Raw genomic sequence first — 17509 nt, 5'->3', positions numbered from 1 at the left:
CGGCCCAAGAAAGAAGCGATTGACAGCGCAAGCCAAAAGCAAGAGCACCCGGCCCCTGCCCAAAAAAAGAAAATGGGGAGAAAAAAGGCAATTGAGTAATAATGGCCTTAAGCAAACTAGCGGAGCATATGCCACCCCAGTCGAGGATTAAAGGAGGCCTTTGTTGTGTCCGGTGGCCCGGCCATCGCTCTTTCTCGCTTTTCCTCCCTTGTTCCCTCCCTACTTCTCCCCTGTTTAAATTGACATCTCTCCCGAGAGCAACATAGCCTTTCCACTGGCCATTAAGGCATGCCTCTATTGCACTGGCAAACAAGGTTCGGACGAGGCTGCCTGACCAGAGTGTTGCTGCTTGTTAAAGCCTACTTTTCTGGCCTTCCTTTCAGTCAATATCGGTCCAAACTGTGGAAACGGACTGCTTTGTTTTTGCTATAATGGGGGTTCTGCTTTTGATGAGACTAAATTTGATCAGTCATGACAGCCAACAGTTACCAATGGAGGTAGCTTCCCCACCTCACTCATCATTGCAGGACCCACTGTGGCCTGGCTGACAAATATTCATCTCCTCCCCATCCTTTTCCTGTCATCCTCCTTTCAATCTCATCCCTCCACTACTATCCCCCTTACCCATATTCCACATTTGCGCACACATACTCTTATGCATACACATGCCTCTGCAACCCCCGTCCCTCTGCGGGGGTGTAACGATACTCAGCCTGGCTTGGCACTCCCATGGGAGAGGTTTGTCAACGTGGTCGGTCACAGTCCCACGCTCTCTGGAAGAGTATGTACCTCCCAGGCCAGATAAAAGGCAGACGGGTTGGGGGGTTGGTTGGCTGCATGCTTTAGCTGAGTGGTAGCATTTGCCATGAATTTACTGAGATGTTATTTGTTGGGACCAATGCTGCAGTCTTAAAGCGGAAATCAGCCATAGAAACACAGCTTTTTAACAAACCAGGGAGACTGCTAAGGGATGGGGCTGGAGAAATGTAACCACTCAAATTCAGCTATGGATGCAAGGACTAACCATTCATGCTATTCAAATTAGCCTCAAAACATAGTATTAACCATGTCGTGTTTGACATTTTCTGATATGCCACACTAGTCAGGTAAATGGATTAGCTTGGCATTTCTCCTGTTGACAGGGATGTAAATAAATTTGGGCACAACGTTTGAGAGAAATAAGATTTTTGTGCATATGGAACATTTCTGGGATCTTTTATTTTCAGCTCTTGAAACATGGAACCAACACTTTACATGTTGCGTTTTATTTTTTATATGTAGCAACTGCTGATTGACCCTTTTTTTAAATTGTCATTTGTTAGGACTGCAGCTGTGTACATTCTACCACCACCAGAGTTGGCTTGAGTCAGTCAAGAGTTTGGACACACCTACTCATTCCAGGGTTGTTTTTTTTTTTTTTTTTTTTTACTATTTTCTACATTGTATATAGTGAAGACATCAAAACTATGAAATGACACACACAGAATCTTGTAGTAACCCAAAAAGGGTTAAACAAATCAAAATATATTTGGGATTCTTCAAAGTAGCCCCTCTTTGCCTTGATAGCTTTGCACACTCTTGGCATTCTCTCAACCAGCTTCATGAGGTAGTCAAATGGAATGCATTTCAATTAACAGGTGTGCCTTCTTAAAGGTTAATTTGTGGACTCTCCTTAATGCGTTTGAGCCAATCAGTTGTGTTGTGACATGGTAGGGTGGTATACATAAGATGGCCCTGTTTGGTAAAAGACCAAGTCCATATTATGGCACGAGCAGCTCAAATAAGCAAGATAAATGAGTCCATTACTTTAAGACATGAAGGTCAGTCAATAAGGAACATTTCAAGAACTTTGAAAGTTTCTTCAAGTGCAGTTGCAAGAACCATCAAGCGCGAAGATGAAACATGAGGACTGCCACAGGATAGGAAGACCCAGAGTTACCTCTGCTGCAGAGGATAAGTTCATTAGTCACAAGCCTCCAGAAATTGCAGCCCAAATAAATGCTTTACATTGTTCAAGTAACAGACACATCTCAACATCAACTGTTCAGAGGAGACTATGTGAATCAGGCCTTTGTGGTTGAATTGCCGAAAAGAAACCACTACTAAAGGACCCCAATAAGAAGAGACCTGCTTGGGCCAAGAAACGCATGCAATGGACATTAGACTGGTGGAAATCTGTCCTTTGGTCTGATGAGTCCAAATTTGAGATTTTTGTCTCGACCCGCTGTATCTTTGTGCGATGCAGAGTAGGTGAACGGATGATCTCCGCATGTGTGGTTCCCACCCTGAAGCATGGAGGAGTTGTGGGGTGCTTTGCTTGTGACTCTGTCAGTGATTTATTTAGAATTCAAGGCACACTTAACCAGCATGGCTACCACAGTATTCTGCAGCGATACTCCATCCCACTGTGCTTAGTGGGACTATCAGGACAATGACCCAACACACCTCCAGGCTGTGTAAGGGCTATTTGACCAAGAAGGAGAGTGATGGAGTGCTGCATCAGATGACCTGGCCTCCAATCACCTGACCTCAAATCTAATTTAATTATATAGCCCTTTGTACATCAGCTGATATCTCAAAGTGCTGTACAGAAACCCAGCTTAAAACACCAAACAGCAAGCAACGCAGGTGTAGAGGAAAAACTCCCTAGAAAGGCAAAAACCTAGGAAGAAACCTAGAGAGGAACCAGGCTATGTGGGGTGGCCAGTCCTCTTCTGGCTGTGCCGGGTGGAGATTATAACAGAACATGGCCAAGATGTTCAAATGTTCATAAATGACCAGCATGGTCAAATAATAATAATCACAGATCTCAACCCAATTGAGATGGCTTGGGAAGAGTTGGACCGCAGAGTGAAGGAAAAGCAGCCAACAAGTGCTCAGCATATGTGGGAACCTCTTCAAGACTGTTGGAAAAGCATACCTCGTAAAGCTGGTTGAGAAATGCCAAGCTGTCGTCAAGGCAAAGGTTGGCTACTTTGAAGAATCTCAAATATAAAATATATTTTGATTAAACTTTTTTGTGTACTATATGTTATTTCATAGTTTGGATGTCTTCATTATTATTCTACAATGTAGAAAATTGTCAAAATAATAGCCCAAGGGGAGTTTTGGTCCACGTACACTAAGTGTTCCGTCTTGAGTATGGTGTGTTGAGAAATGATGCTCACTCCACAATGTTTACAGCTGACATTTTATCTCTCTTACAGACAGCCCGGTTATCCAACAGTTGAGAAGGACGTTCAAGTATTTCCAAGACTACAGACAGGTGGGTGATGATAAATAAACACAAAACAGAAGAAACGGTTTCTGACACTCCCACTGTTCAATGTAGCCTGATCAATGGATTGTTCCACTCTAGTCAGCCTTTTCCTCCGAGGCCTGGGGGTGTTTGTTTCAGGGAGGTAGAATAGAAGGTCCTTGTCCATTAAACTCCTGGGTTTAACCGCTGGTTTGGGATATTTATACTTGGTGAGACTGAGAGCCATGTTAGGTCTCTTATCTGTCTGTCTTTACTGAAGCAGAGGCAGGTGCAGCCACACTGCTTCGAGCAGGAAGGCGCCTCTGCATTAGCCTGCAGCTGCTGTTCCGTTAGACCCCTCTCCACACACACACCCACACACACACATCCATCTCCCTCGTAGGTCTTTGATCTCTTCAATGGAGCGTGAACAGCCCCCTGTCTCCGTGTGTGTGTGGATACACATGCGCGCACACCCTTTCCTCCCTGTATCTCGACAACACACCTCCCCCCCTCGTCCTCCCTGCCCTTGGGTCTCCTGAACATGTCAGTTCTCTCTTCCACGCGTCCCATTTCCCTTTTGCAGCTGGTTCTTACAGGATTATGGCTTTATGGGGTTTGCGGTGATGAGGCCAGCAAACAAACTAAGGAAGCTCTAATGTTCCTGCATTCCAACATAAGCAGCCAAATACAATCTCCTCCAATTTTACTACGGTGAGCCGGGAGAGGAAAAACATCTAATGAATAAGCTGAAGTGTTAAAGGGATATGCCTCGTTCACCACAAAATACAAATGGCATACTTAAAATTTTTAAAAAATGTAATAGAGCTTGGCTGTTGTCAATTGACCCACATAGTTCTGATGTGCCTCTTGCTCTTCTCACCGCAGCATTGTTATTGTATAGTTGTGTGATGTCATGTCTGTGTGTCCCCAGATGATTATTGAGCCCACGAGCCCCAAGCTGCTTCCTGACCCCCTGAGGGAGCCCTACTACCAGCCTCCTTACACCCTGGTCCTGGAGCTCACAGACGTCCTGCTGCACCCCGAGTGGTCGGTACGTACCACCCCTTTCCTCCCCAACACCACCTCACCCACCACCTTACATCCTGGCACCCCCCCGTTCCTCTGTGTGTGTGGGTCGCTGGGGGCCCACCACCTGTCTACCTCCACTATCTGTAAAGACCCCCCTTCTCCTCACACATTACCTGTGGCTTCCACCTGGCCCCCTCAGAGCCTGTCCCAACCCTTACTCTAACACCACCTTCCACCTGGCCCTCTACCTGAGACCCTCCCTACTCCCCCTTACCTGAGTGGTCTCTATGCCCGCTCCCCCTACGAGTGCCAGACAGGTGGGGCGCGGCCGTAACCCGACACCTGCCCTCAGCAGACAGCCGCCTGGCGGCCCTGCACGCAGAGCCTTTGATTTCTGAAGAAAAGACCCGTGGCTTTTTGTGTTAACACAGGCCTGCACCCAGGAGGTCGTCCAAAGGCTTCATCTGCCATAAACTGCTTCGTTTAGGCTGTCGAAAAAGCTAAATGTATGCCTGTAAATATACCACTTTATAACCTGACAGACTAATGAATCATTCACTGGTTGTGTGCATTTATGTGGATTGGATAGTGTCTGTCGAAGAAAAAAAATTTTTTTACCCTAAATATAATAAACTAATTTGAAATGGATTATTCACTGACTATTTTTGTGGATAGCTTTCAGTGAGTGTTCTATCCATAAGGAATGTATCCCATTGCTGTTGGGAGTTGTTAGTATGTCTTTAAGCAGGTGAGGCAAACTGGTTTGTTCTCCGGTCCTCCCCACAGCTGGCTACAGGCTGGCGCTTCAAGAAGAGGCCAGGCATCGACTACCTGTTCCAGCAGCTAGCCCCTCTCTACGAGATAGTCATCTTCACTGCTGAAACAGGCATGGTGAGTGACATGACTGAATGCTTTTCTGGCGTGGGCCAATGATGACTTGCAAGATCTTGTCACGCCATTATTGTACCGTGATGGTTTCAAGTACAACTTTGCAGTCCTACGTTTTACGAATGCTCTTCTTTGAGATGGAATTTTCCATAAATCCCCACCCATCTTTCTGTACCTCTTGTGGTAATCAACATTGCAAATCTATAGGTGTTGCAACATAACACATTAACTGCTGAAATAAGTCACATGCCACATGAAGCATTTTCGATTGGTTAAGGCACAGACCTGCCTGCCTCAATTACCTAACAGTCATCTGCGGCAGCCTCCCTCTGCCACAGCCAATCAGGGCTGCTCTTACCGCCTGGTGTAGCTTAGCTCGTTTGTGAACGCACACTGCACCTGTCACCTCCCCCTACAGGTCTCCCCTGTAGACCTTTTGTTCTAATGGACAATGACCCACACCCGAAACAAAAATGTGTTTTGTCACTCCAAACTAGCACTGTTGACGATTCTTGATCTCAAACAACATCCCTAGTGTTGTTGCGTTTGACTTTTTTTGTTGTTTTGGCACCAATATGCCTCGCCCCTGTTTGTCCTAATTACATACGTCTTGGCCAACAGGCGGGCTCAGAACGGTATGCCTTTTGGGCTGCAAATACCCCTTTTATTTATGCCAACATTTTCTATGCAAATGAGCCATGCTCCGCTCAGGGTCTAATTGGTTCCTTGTTTAGGGACTGTTTTGTTTTCTCTGGGTGAAGGTCAGCCTTAGTGTTGTGGTGACCTGCAGCAGTGACCGTGCCAAGTCAAACTGAAGCCTGGTCTGTACCTCCGCTAGCTGCAGATTGCCCTACGGAGTATGGATCATTAACCATCAAGGTTTCCTGGGCTTCACATTGGCCCATGTATTCTCCCCCTGCCCACTGCGGTAGTGCTGACTAAGCCATGTAGTTCTAAGAGAAGCTGTCTCTTTTAGATTTTGAAGTGCGATTTTTATTTTTTATTTTTATGAGCAGCAGCCAGGGAACTAGAACCTGACGACACCATCCTAGGTCTGTCACTATCCTCAGCCCAACTCTAGCCATGTAACCGATGGCCGTCATGCATATGCAGAAGCATCTCGCGTGTCAACGCTGTGTGATGTTGTGATGTGGGTTCTCTCTCACCAGACGGCGTACCCTCTGATTGACAGCATCGACCCCCAGGGCTTTGTCATGTACCGCCTCTTCAGAGACGCCACGCGTTACATGGAGGGACATCACGTCAAGGTAAACAAGTTGTCAGGCTGCCCTTCCGCCACTGTGTGTGTGTGTACTGTTGTTTTTATGTACACTGCTGAAGCCTCCAATAACACAGAATTCCGTGAATTGAATGACCTCCATGTTTCTGAATTTAAAACACATGTCATGTTGTGTAAAAGCCATAAAATTGTTTAGACAAATGCCCTGTTTGTCATTTATTTGGATATACCTGCGTGTATGCTCTCTCGGTCTCTGTTGTTTTCTAAGACATGAGTTGAGTTTAAGACTCAGAAGTTAGTGTGCTCCTTTTCAACCCCGCTCCTCCTGGGCCAAGCCCCCCAGCCCAGAACACCTGGTGCGCCCCTCTCCACTGTGACCCAATGGTGTCGTACACCCCCCTTCTGAGCCTCATTAACCTTATGCCCCCCACCCTCTCTCTCCAACAGCCGGAGTCCGTCTACATGCATGACTGGAGTACAATAGTGTCAACTCTGATAAACTAACTTGTCATTCGAGAGAACCTCTAAGGCAATACTGTATAAGCTGGATACTGTTGCTTTAATCATGTCGCCTGGCATCTTAAATGGCTGTATATTACGAGCTGTATCAGAGCTGACTGTAACTAACATGCCTAGCCTACATCACCATGTTTCAATGGAGTGCTTTTGTAATGCATGGGAAACTCATTTGGCCTGGTAGCAAATGTGTGGTTATGGTCCCGACGTAGCGGGGTATAGGTAGGTATACCTTCTCGTGAAGATGCATGGCTGTGTATTATTCATGGAGATCAGTTCTTTCCATGTTAATCACTCACTACTAAAACTCATATTCATCGGGAAACATGAATAGTTGATGAGGGTAACCTGCTACCCCCTGCTATACAGAGCTTGAATGTGTTTATTTGGTGATTAGTCATCCTGAGTCTAACGTTACATACAGGATCTTCCTCTCCTTCTGTGCACTCGCCTGAATTCACGTGTCTCCTGTCCTCCTCCCCTTCCGTTGGTGACTTTCTGCCCATCTCTGTCTCTCTCTTCACCCCCCTCCCCTCCTGTCTCCCGTCCCTCGCCTTCCATCTGGCCCGCTGAAAAGCAACCGGGAGGCAGAAAGGGAGTGAGGGAGCGAGAGAAAGGGAGGTCTGAATAGAGCCGAGTCCCCCGAGACCTGAGGCGTCTGTCCAATGGAGAATTTCGATGGTGTTGCCCCCCCCCCCCCCCCAACTATTTTTAAACAATGTGGAGCCACAGATGCGAGGTGTCAATAAAATGAGCGGGACGATCTGACGACACATTGTCTGTCTAATTAACTGTGATTAGAACCAGGCTGTGGTAGAATCAGCCATTGATGTTGACAAGTCCAAATTTGAGGGGTGAGATGTGGCCTAGCTTTGACCCCCCGAAGACATAGGGCAGTTAGTGGAGGGCAAGACCGTCTGCCACAGGTGAACCGACTGGGTGGAGTTGAACAAGACGGAGTGTGCCACCAAATTGAGTTTCAGAGATCAGTGTTTCTTTTCAGTTGAAGTTGTTTCATTCTCCATGGGAGTGTCAGATTTTAAGTAGTCATACTAGTGCACTGTGTTTGTTTACCTGCTCACCAAACTTGTGTGTATGTAACCCTATGAGAGGGGGTGTGTGTGGGTTACATTCCTACTCCGGCTCGCAGCCTGTTGCTTTGTTAGGAGCGCACTGCTGCCTTGTGAAACCGGAGCCCTTACCGTGCCTTTAGGTGTTCATACCCCTCGACTTATTCCAAATGTTTTACAGCCTGAGTTCAAAATGATTTCTACACACAATACCCCATAATGACAAAGTGAAAACATGTTTTTAGATATTTATTAAAAATGGAATACAGATGTCTAATTTACATAAGTATGCATTAGCACTTCACCTGGCGCCGTTACGTGTGGTGGCGCCATTACGTGTGGTGGCGCGATCCATGTATTTTCACTCGTTGTGACATATTTATTCAAAATGTATTTTTTCCCTGCCAAGAAGTTTCCTTTCATTTGTTAAATCCTTTTATTGTAGTAATGAATTCTTTAGTCATTTTTTTCGATATTTAAAAAAACTTCTTCAGTGTCATTTTATTATCGCCATCATATAAGCCAGATAGGCCTATCACATAAATCAAATGTATTTATATAGCCCTTCGTACATCAGCTGATATTGCAAAGTGCTGTACAGAAACCCAGCCTAAAACACCAAACAGCAAGCAATGCAGGTGTAGAAGCACAGTGGCTAGGAAAAACTCCCTAGAAAGGCAAAAACCTAGGAAGAAACCTAGAGAGGAACCAGGCTATGAGGAGTGGCCAGTCCTCTTCTGGATGTGCCGGGTGGAGAATATAACAGAACATGGCCAAGATGTCAGTCAAAAAGATGGTGTCTTGTCCTGCTCCTGAAATCTGCTCCGGCATTGACCTATTATAAACTGGGGGGTTTGAGCCCAGAATGCTGATTGGCTGATAGCCGTGGTATATCAGACCGTATACCACTGGTTTGAAACAACATTTCATCTTTACTGCTCTAATTACGTTGATAACCCGTTTATAATAGCAATAAGGCACCTTTGGGGGTTGGTGGAATGTGGCCAATATACCACAGCTAAGGCTGTATCCAGGCACTCTGCGTTGCGTCGTGCATAAGAACAGCTCTTAGCTGTGGTATATTGACCATATACCACACCCCCTCTAGCCTTATTGCTTAATTATGACATAGCTAGGTTTTTAAGTGTTAACAAATATTCACAGCCCTTAGTCAATAATTTGAAGAACCGCTTATTGACAGTGATCACAGCTTTCAGTCTTGTGCAAAGCTGATAGACATACCCATCTGGATTTGGGGATTTTTCTCAAGCTCTTTTAAGGTAGATGGGGAATGGCTGTGAACATCAATCTTAGTCTTTCCACAGAATTTCAATGGGATTCAAGTCTGGGCCACTCGAGGACTTTCACATTCTTGTTCTAAAGCCATTCCAGCGTTACTTTGGCTGTGTGCCTAGAGTCATTGTCCTGTTGGAACAAATCTTCGCCCCTGTCTGTTTGCATTCTGAAGCAGGTCCTCATCAAGAATTTGCCTGCATTTGTCTCCGTTCATTGTTCCCGCTATCCTTACCAGTCTCCCAGTACCTGCTGCAGAAAATTATTTATTTTTTCCCCCCAATGATGGAGACCACTGTGCTCTTGGAAACTTTCAACACAAGAACTTGTTCCCCAGATTTATGCCTCATCACAAATCTCTCTCTGATATCTACAGACAGTTCATTGAACTTCATGGTGTAGTTTCTGCTCTGACATGCACTTTCAACTGTGGGACCTCATATAGACCGGTGTTTCATTCTAAATCCTGTACAAACAATAGCATTTGCTCAATTTGGAGTATCGTAGCAAAGGGGTGTGAATACTTCTGTAAATTAGATTTCTGTATTTCATTTGTAAAAATGTCTAAACATGTTTTTACTTTGTCATTATGGGGTATTGTCTTTTTAGATGGGTGAGAATCTCTTTCATGCTTTCAGAATGTAGGGTGCAAGACAAAATGTGGTGTAAGTCAAGGGGTATGAATACTTTCTGAAGCACTGTAGGCATCCCACGGCCAACTCAACTACACGTGTGCCAAACACATACTGTATTTAATCTAACTGAAATAATAAGCCATCATATAGGCTGACCAACTCTGTAAGGACAGACATCAATGCATCACTCGAACTCATTACTGCACCTAGGCTAATGTAGAAATGCACATCCGTCAATGTACACACACACGCATTCTCTTGGCGATTGGGACCCGTCTCAGAAAGAAGGCTTATTTATTGGGAGTGAGGAGTGTTCTGGTTATTTCCTATACCCCTACACACACTGTGGTCCCCTGCTTTGCCCTTTGCCAGGCTAGTCAGCAGCATCTCAGGGGGGAGGGGTGTTCTCCCCTCTACACGTGTGTGTGTGTGTATATTCTGCTCAAAAATATCAAGGGAACACTAAAATAACACATCCTAGATCTGAATGAAATATTCTTATTAAATACTTTTTTCTTTACATAGTTGAATGTGCTGACAACAAAATCACACAAATTATCAAAGGAAATCAAATGTATCAACCCATGGAGGTCTGGATTTGGATGCACACTCAAAATTAAAATGGAAAACCACACTACAGGCTGATCCAACATTGATGTAATGTCCTTAAAACAAATCAAAATTAGGCTCAGTAGTGTGTGTGGCCTCCACGTGCCTGTATAACCTCCATACAACGCCTGGGCATGCTCCTGATGAAGTGGTGGATGGTCTCCTGAGGGATCTCCTCCCAGACCTGGACTAAAGCATCTGCCAACTCCTGGACAGTCTGTTGGTGGATGGAGCGAGACATGATGTGCTCAATTGGATTCAGGTCTGGGGAACGGGCGGGCCAGTCCATAGCATCAATGCCTTCCTCTTGCAGGAACTGCTGACACACTCCAGCCACATGAGGTCTAGCATTGTCTTGCATTAGGAGGAACCCAGGGCCAACCGCACCAGCATATGGTCTCACAAGGGGTCTGAGGATCTCATCTCGGTACCTAATGGCAGTCAGGCTACCTCTGGCGAGCACATGGAGGGCTGTGCGCCCCCCCCCCCCCCAAAGAAATGCCACCTGACACCATGACTAACCCACCGTCAAACCGGTCATGCTGGAGGATGTTGCAGGCAGCAGAACGTTCTCCACGGCGTCTCCAGACTCTGTCACGCCAGTCACATTCTCAGTGTGAACCTGCTTTCATCTGTGAAGAGCACAGGGCGCCAGTGGCGAATTTGCCAATCTTGGTGTTCTCTGGCAAATGCCAAACGTCCTGCACGGTGTTGGGCTGTAAAGCACAACCCCCACCTGTGGACTTCGGGCCCTCATACCACCCTCATGGAGTCTGTTTCTGACCGTTTGAGCAGACACATGCACATTTGTGGCCTGCTGAAGGTCATTTTGCAGGGCTCTGGCAGTGCTCCTCCTTGCACAAAGGCGGAGGTAGTGGTCCTGCTGCTGGGTTGTTGCCCTCCTACGGCCTCCTCCACGTCTCCTGATGTAGTGGCCTGTCTCCTGGTAGCGCCTCCCTGCTCTGGACACTACGCTGACAGACACAGCAAACCTTCTTGCCACAGCTCGCATTGATGTGCCATTCTGGATGAGCTGCACTACCTGAGCCACTTGTGTGGGTTATAGACTCCGTCTCATGCTACCACTAGAGTGAAAGCACCGCCAGCATTCAAAAGTGACCAAAACATCAGCCAGAAAGCATAGGATCTGAGAAGTGGTCTGTGGTCACCACCTGCAGAACCACTCCTTTATTGGGGGTGTCTTGATAATTGCCTATAATTTCCACCTGTTGTCTATTCCATTTGCACAACAGCATGTGAAATTTATTGTCAATCAGTGTTGCTTCCTAAGTGGACAGTTTGATTTCACAGAAGTGTGATTTGACTTGGAGTTACATTGTGTTGTTTAAGTGTTCCCTTTATTTTTTGAGCAGTGTGTGTGTGTGTATGCAAACCATTACATTTATTGATGAACTAAGATGATTGCAAGCCATTTTGTGTATTTCTCCGATCGTCACAATTACGAAAGGGATGGATTTCATTTTTAACTCTATTCTTTAGATGAATTCCTCAACTCTTTTCCACCCTCCCCTGTAGGACGTGTCGTGTCTGAACCGGGATACCTCCAAGGTGATAGTGGTGGACTGTAAGAGGGAAGCCTTCAGCCTGCAGCCTTTCAACGGTATGGCGCTGACAAAGTGGGACGGCAACTCAGAAGACCGAACACTCTACGACCTAGCTCATTTCCTCAAGAGTAAGTGTGTGTGCAATGGAGTGAGTGTCGACCAACCTGTTCCTTCCCAGACACGCTATTCACTCGTGTTTTTCTCCGGCAGCCATTGCGCTCAGTGGAGTGGATGACGTGCGTTCTGTGCTGGAGAACTATGCACTGGAAGATGACCCCGTAGAGGCCTTCAAACGCAGACAAGCGCAGCTAGCACAGGTACAGTCCAAACAAACCCAATGTCCAGGAGCAATGGATGACGACTAACGAATACACTACCATTACCAACCAAGAGAAGTGTCCTCATTTTCAAGAAACATTACATTTTCTGTAGGAAAAACATTGTCACTGTTTATGGCTTGATGCCCTTTTTATCCATCTGTTTTGTGAGCACTTTAGAGCTATAGTCTGTTAGATACTGATGTAACTGTAGATACTGGTGTGTGTGTGTGTGTGTGGACAGGAGGAGGAGCAGAGGTTGGCTGAGCTGGCCCAGCCGAAGAAGCAGGGCATCTCCTTGGGCTCCATCGCTGGACGGTTCTGGCGCTCCAAACAACAGTGAGTGGCCCTCTCTCTCGCACCCACCAATCGCAGCCCACCCCTCCACAGTGTCCGGCCAAAAGGATGGCGGGCTGCAGTCACTCAGCGGGGTGGGTGGCGGGCATCTCTCGACGCGTGGTGGAGGAGACAAGGAGAGACCATCCAATCAGCTGAACTTTTGACTGTCACAAGCATGTCTTGGGGGGGGAGCTGGAGAGGAGCAAGGGTCCAAAATAACATTCTGGTACCTCTGTCGTCAGCAAAGTCACTTCCTGGATCTCAGATGCTCAGGTGAAGGCGGCGCATGCCCCCCCCCTCCCCATCTGCTTTCGTTGGTCCTCTGTTGGCACTGACGTACACAAAATGGTGCTGAGTGGTTACAGACATTATTGATTAAACCGTTTCAGTCCACATTAGTTCGTCCACTTCTAATGCCCACCGGCCGGTCATACGGGGAACTGACCAGAGAACAGTGCTCTTATCTGCAACTCCATGCACTTGGATCTGGTGCTCCGGAATGATGGAGTTTGATCAGCTTTGTGAAACAGTTTCCTTTTTTTTAATGTATATCTAAGACAAAGCTTGTCAGGGTTTAGGATATGAATGTTATTAAACCTGTTGCACTCTGAGACTCTAAGCTTATCTCCACCAACAAGAAGTCCTTGCTTGGACAGTGGCTGTTGACGCCAACAGGACTTTGTGCAACAGAGGCTGGAGCTTGCGCTGTAGGAATGAGTGGGAGAGACATTTTCAGCAAATCAAGGCAAGCCATGTGAAATTGGGCTGGTGGCACGCATACTAAGTGAAAATGGGATCCTGATGTCTTAATATGTGCTTGTTGAATGTTCTGTGAGATTCAGTTTGTGAACCATTCACATAGTCCCAAATAAAACAATCTTAAATCTTGTGTGATTTGGTACAACTGAACATGTAATGTGAACTAGCATCAATCTGGTGTTTTCATGGCAACATGTTGAATCTTCTCTAAATACCCTGACATCTATACTGAACAAAAATATAAATGCAATGTGTCAAGTCTTGGTTTCATGAAATAAAAGATTGGTGAAATGTCGTCAACCATCCATGAGGTAACTTTTTGTATGGCTCTATCGGTTTACAAGTTATCAAGGACGGATGTCACGTGTGTTTCGAACCAGAGGATCACTGGTTCGAGTCCTGTTTGGGGCAGTTGGACAGTGGAGGAAGCTCAACTGTTAGCAGCACGCTGACGCCTGTTACATTGGCAGATATAATCAAAATCAAATCTGAGATTTAATACATTAACAACTGGAAGACCTTTCCAAGCTGACTTTTTTTTTGTGGAAGAGGTCGTCATGGAAATGTTTGCAGCACATTTCAATACAGCTATATGGCTCTGGTAAATTGGTAGGATACTCCTCCAGAACATCGACTGTTTTTCAGCCATAGGCCTGACTGAGTGTGCCTCCACCAACTCCTATTTACAATTCTGGTATAGACAATAGGGCTGGAGGTAGGCAATGGCCATGTGCCAGAGCATCTCAAGTAGGACAGTAAATGACAAAAAAACATTGTAATGAAGTATTGTGACGATTAACACCTGACAAACACTGAGCCTCTTCAGTATTTGGCACTAGGGAATTTGTAGTTTAAGGCAGCTGATCTCCAGCACAAATATTAGCAATACCTGATTAGGGTCGATCAATGCGTGTCATCCTCTTAGGGATATTTGTTAGGTTTTAAGGTGTCTAAAATCCTTTAATTCTCAATTAGATAATGATAATATTTTAAAACCTTTAACAATTATATTTGTTTTAGGGATTGGACATAATTTGTGAAGTCACTAAGCCTGAAATCCCTGTTTTGATTTTGCACAAACTAGGAGAAAATAGGTTCATTTAACCAAGTGTATTGTATTATCAATGCATCTTTGCAGCCTATTGTAAAATAGCATTGCGCATGGAGTGGGCCATTAATTGAAAATTCATCGAGAGAGGAAATCGCCCAGCGGTCGCAATAATTCGTTTGCATAGACTTTCTTTACAGAAACGCGTGACTTTGTAACGCCAATTGGAATACAACTAGATAATGCATCCGTTTGAGAGTAAGGTGTGAAGGGAGCATTCGATGGCTCAATTCACAAATACATGCAAGTTGTGGGGTGTCGAGGCTTTTTGGTTTACCACCATGCACTACCTAGACAGATGCACACGTGCCAAAATACAAATGGCCACAGGCTTTCTTGGGAAAATGAGTGTGGGAGTTAATCTTTCTTTTAATACCATGGTTATTTAGTTTAAATCAATAATTCGTTAAAATATATCATCTGCATATCTTAGTGCAATTATCAGCAGTAGGCCTACTGGGTTGGAAGAAAACGAAATTCGATTGTCATATTTTAAATTGTATTTCCTATTTCCTATTGGTTATAGTTAAAGTAGTACTACCGCTCAAGTGACTATAGTGACATACGTTTCTGTTTACAAAGCATGTGACAAATACACATTTTATTTGAAGTGACGACAATGCACTGGTCCAGGTAATTTACATAGATCTGGACAAAAGTTACTTTTTTTCTGTCTGCTTTAATGAGGTAATTTTCATTACCAGCATAGTTTGAATAGGCTAGGACAAGTTGGGTCAGAAATGAGAAGGCCTACCCATGTGGCCTGCAAAGGACAATATGCCATTTCATTTGAACCAAGCAAAATCTGCTCGTGGATAGGTGCGACCTAACTCAACCGACATAGTGTCACCTTAAACTGCTATAAGTTAACATGCACGCGACAGAAAGCCTGGGAATCGGACTGTCTCAGGCTCATGGTGTTGCACTTGACACATCTACAGAATGTGCAAATTCACATTCATAGGCGCCCTATGCCTTCTGCCACCGATTAACACCACTCCAAATGTTCTCGCAGTGCGTCTTTCCGCTCCTCCTGGTTGTTCCCCTCTTTTTCTCCTCCCAGTTTAAACACACCTGGTGAGACACACGCCACACCACGGCAAAAGTGACGATTCCTACACCATTTGGACATTTGGGCACGTGTGGAGATTTGAGTGGCAAGTGCTAGAACATTTGCCCGAAGCTGTTCCATAAGGGTTGAAGAAATGGCACAACCTTTTAGATGCAAATCGACCAAATACTTTTCACTTTTTTTATATATCACAATTCTGACGAGCTATTTCCATGGACATTACGCATGCGAAATACTTGTTAAACGCCTGCTGTGTCATGTCCTGTCGAATATCTGCCTCTGCAAACACAGGCATATTACAATTATGCACGTATTCGATCGTGTCATCTGGTCATCGACTTGTTTTAGCATTCTATTCCCTTAGGCCTAACAATTGTCTCTGATATTCATTTGCATAATACTAGTGCTTGACTTGGGATGGAAGAAGTGCAGGATCTATCATTTTCTAAGTCGGTCCATTTGTTCACCGAAATTCACAAATGACGTTATGCTATAGGGACCTCCTGATTATTATTTGTTGACGATTTATACACATTTTCCGGGACTTCTCCGTGACCTTTAGCCAAATTTCCATGACACTGGAAAGCTGCTGTCTGATCCCATGTAGACCTACCACCTCCTGCCGTTGTGCCCTTGATCATCAAGGCACTTAGCCCCCCACACAGAAATGCACTGTCATAGTCGCATGTGGCCAACCCTCCATCTGGAGAGCTCCTGGGTGTGCAGACTTGGCTTTTTCAACATTACAACCAAATACTTTTGTCTTTATAAAATAATTCAATAACTCAGGGATGAAATGGAGAAGGTAGGCTACTTCAAAGGAAGGTATTTCACTTGACATGTTTATAAGGCTCAAATACTCATTGTTTCGTGGAAGATCTATGCACAGCAAGTTATTTGTCAATTAGACTATTAAACGTATTCTAACGTTGTCGCATTTAGATGGCTACTGTTTTAATATGGGGATTCTCAGCTTTCCAACGACGTAGATGTATTTAGGCTCTACAGTGCCGGTGGAAAGGCAACAATGAAAGCAATGTTTAATTAGCTGTAGTTAACTAGTGAGAACTTGTAGCAGTCGTGTTTTGAGTTGATCTAGTTCGTCTGGCTGTCATTTGTTTTATACCTGTTGCTCAAGTGTCGTGCTCTCTCTCCGGCCAACGGCCCTCTCGCACTGGCGCACACTTAGCACCACAGACATGTACTGAATAAAGTTTTATTTGATTTTGAAGTGTCATTTCGATAATGGCTGATTATGTAGGTTTTTAATTGATTGATCATATTTTTAAATATGCACTGCATAATACCATGCTTCCGCGCCGCATGCTCTGCAACAAAATCAATGAGTAGTATTTTTCGTAATTTTTCCGACTTTAGTGTTCCGTATTTTTCGTTTACGCATTTGGCTATAGGTCCCATGAGAGCGTAAATACGCAAAACAAAATGTTCTTATGATGTTACATTTTGTCATTGTTTCAGGCAATTATCTGCTTTCATTGACTTCAATGTGGTATTGGATAGAAGGCTTAGTGCCATGGACTTAATAAAAAGGTCATTGTTGCCATTCATTTCCTATCAAAAGTGTCATACCACAACATGCTGTCGTATTAAAACCTCACAACTTGCATTGTTGTTTTGGTTAAATCAATATCGTACAAGGATGCGTTCCGTCCGGTTGTGGATACGCATGATGGTAACTTTTATTGGTTACAGGAGAGCACTTCATATTTATTTATCCTGTCTTTTGTCCCGAGTTGGAACTCAATCCGCGAAAGCACCCGGTCCGGATAACTATCCAACTAAATAATGTTAGAGGTTCATCTGTACC

At 44.9% G+C, this 17509-nt stretch overlaps 1 protein-coding gene across 1 annotated transcript in view; it reads left to right on the top strand.

Annotated features, from left to right (window-relative positions):
- LOC115137017 (mitochondrial import inner membrane translocase subunit TIM50-like) overlaps positions 1–13796 on the top strand; it is a 28037-nt gene extending 14241 nt beyond the window's left edge. Inside the window, exons 5-11 of the mRNA XM_029672999.2 lie at positions 3207–3265; positions 4173–4292; positions 5057–5161; positions 6328–6426; positions 12058–12214; positions 12297–12403; positions 12648–13796. Of these exons, the coding sequence (XP_029528859.1) occupies positions 3207–3265; positions 4173–4292; positions 5057–5161; positions 6328–6426; positions 12058–12214; positions 12297–12403; positions 12648–12746 (746 nt within the window). The 3' untranslated portion in view covers positions 12747–13796. The remainder of the gene's footprint in view (positions 1–3206; positions 3266–4172; positions 4293–5056; positions 5162–6327; positions 6427–12057; positions 12215–12296; positions 12404–12647) is intronic.
- Positions 13797–17509: the final 3713 nt, after the last annotated feature.

This window comes from Oncorhynchus nerka, linkage group LG11 (genome assembly GCF_034236695.1).
Source record: "Oncorhynchus nerka isolate Pitt River linkage group LG11, Oner_Uvic_2.0, whole genome shotgun sequence".
Taxonomy (NCBI): domain Eukaryota; kingdom Metazoa; phylum Chordata; class Actinopteri; order Salmoniformes; family Salmonidae; genus Oncorhynchus; species Oncorhynchus nerka.
The sequence above is the reverse complement of the archived record's forward strand: the minus strand, read 5'-3'. Positions and strand labels throughout refer to the sequence as shown.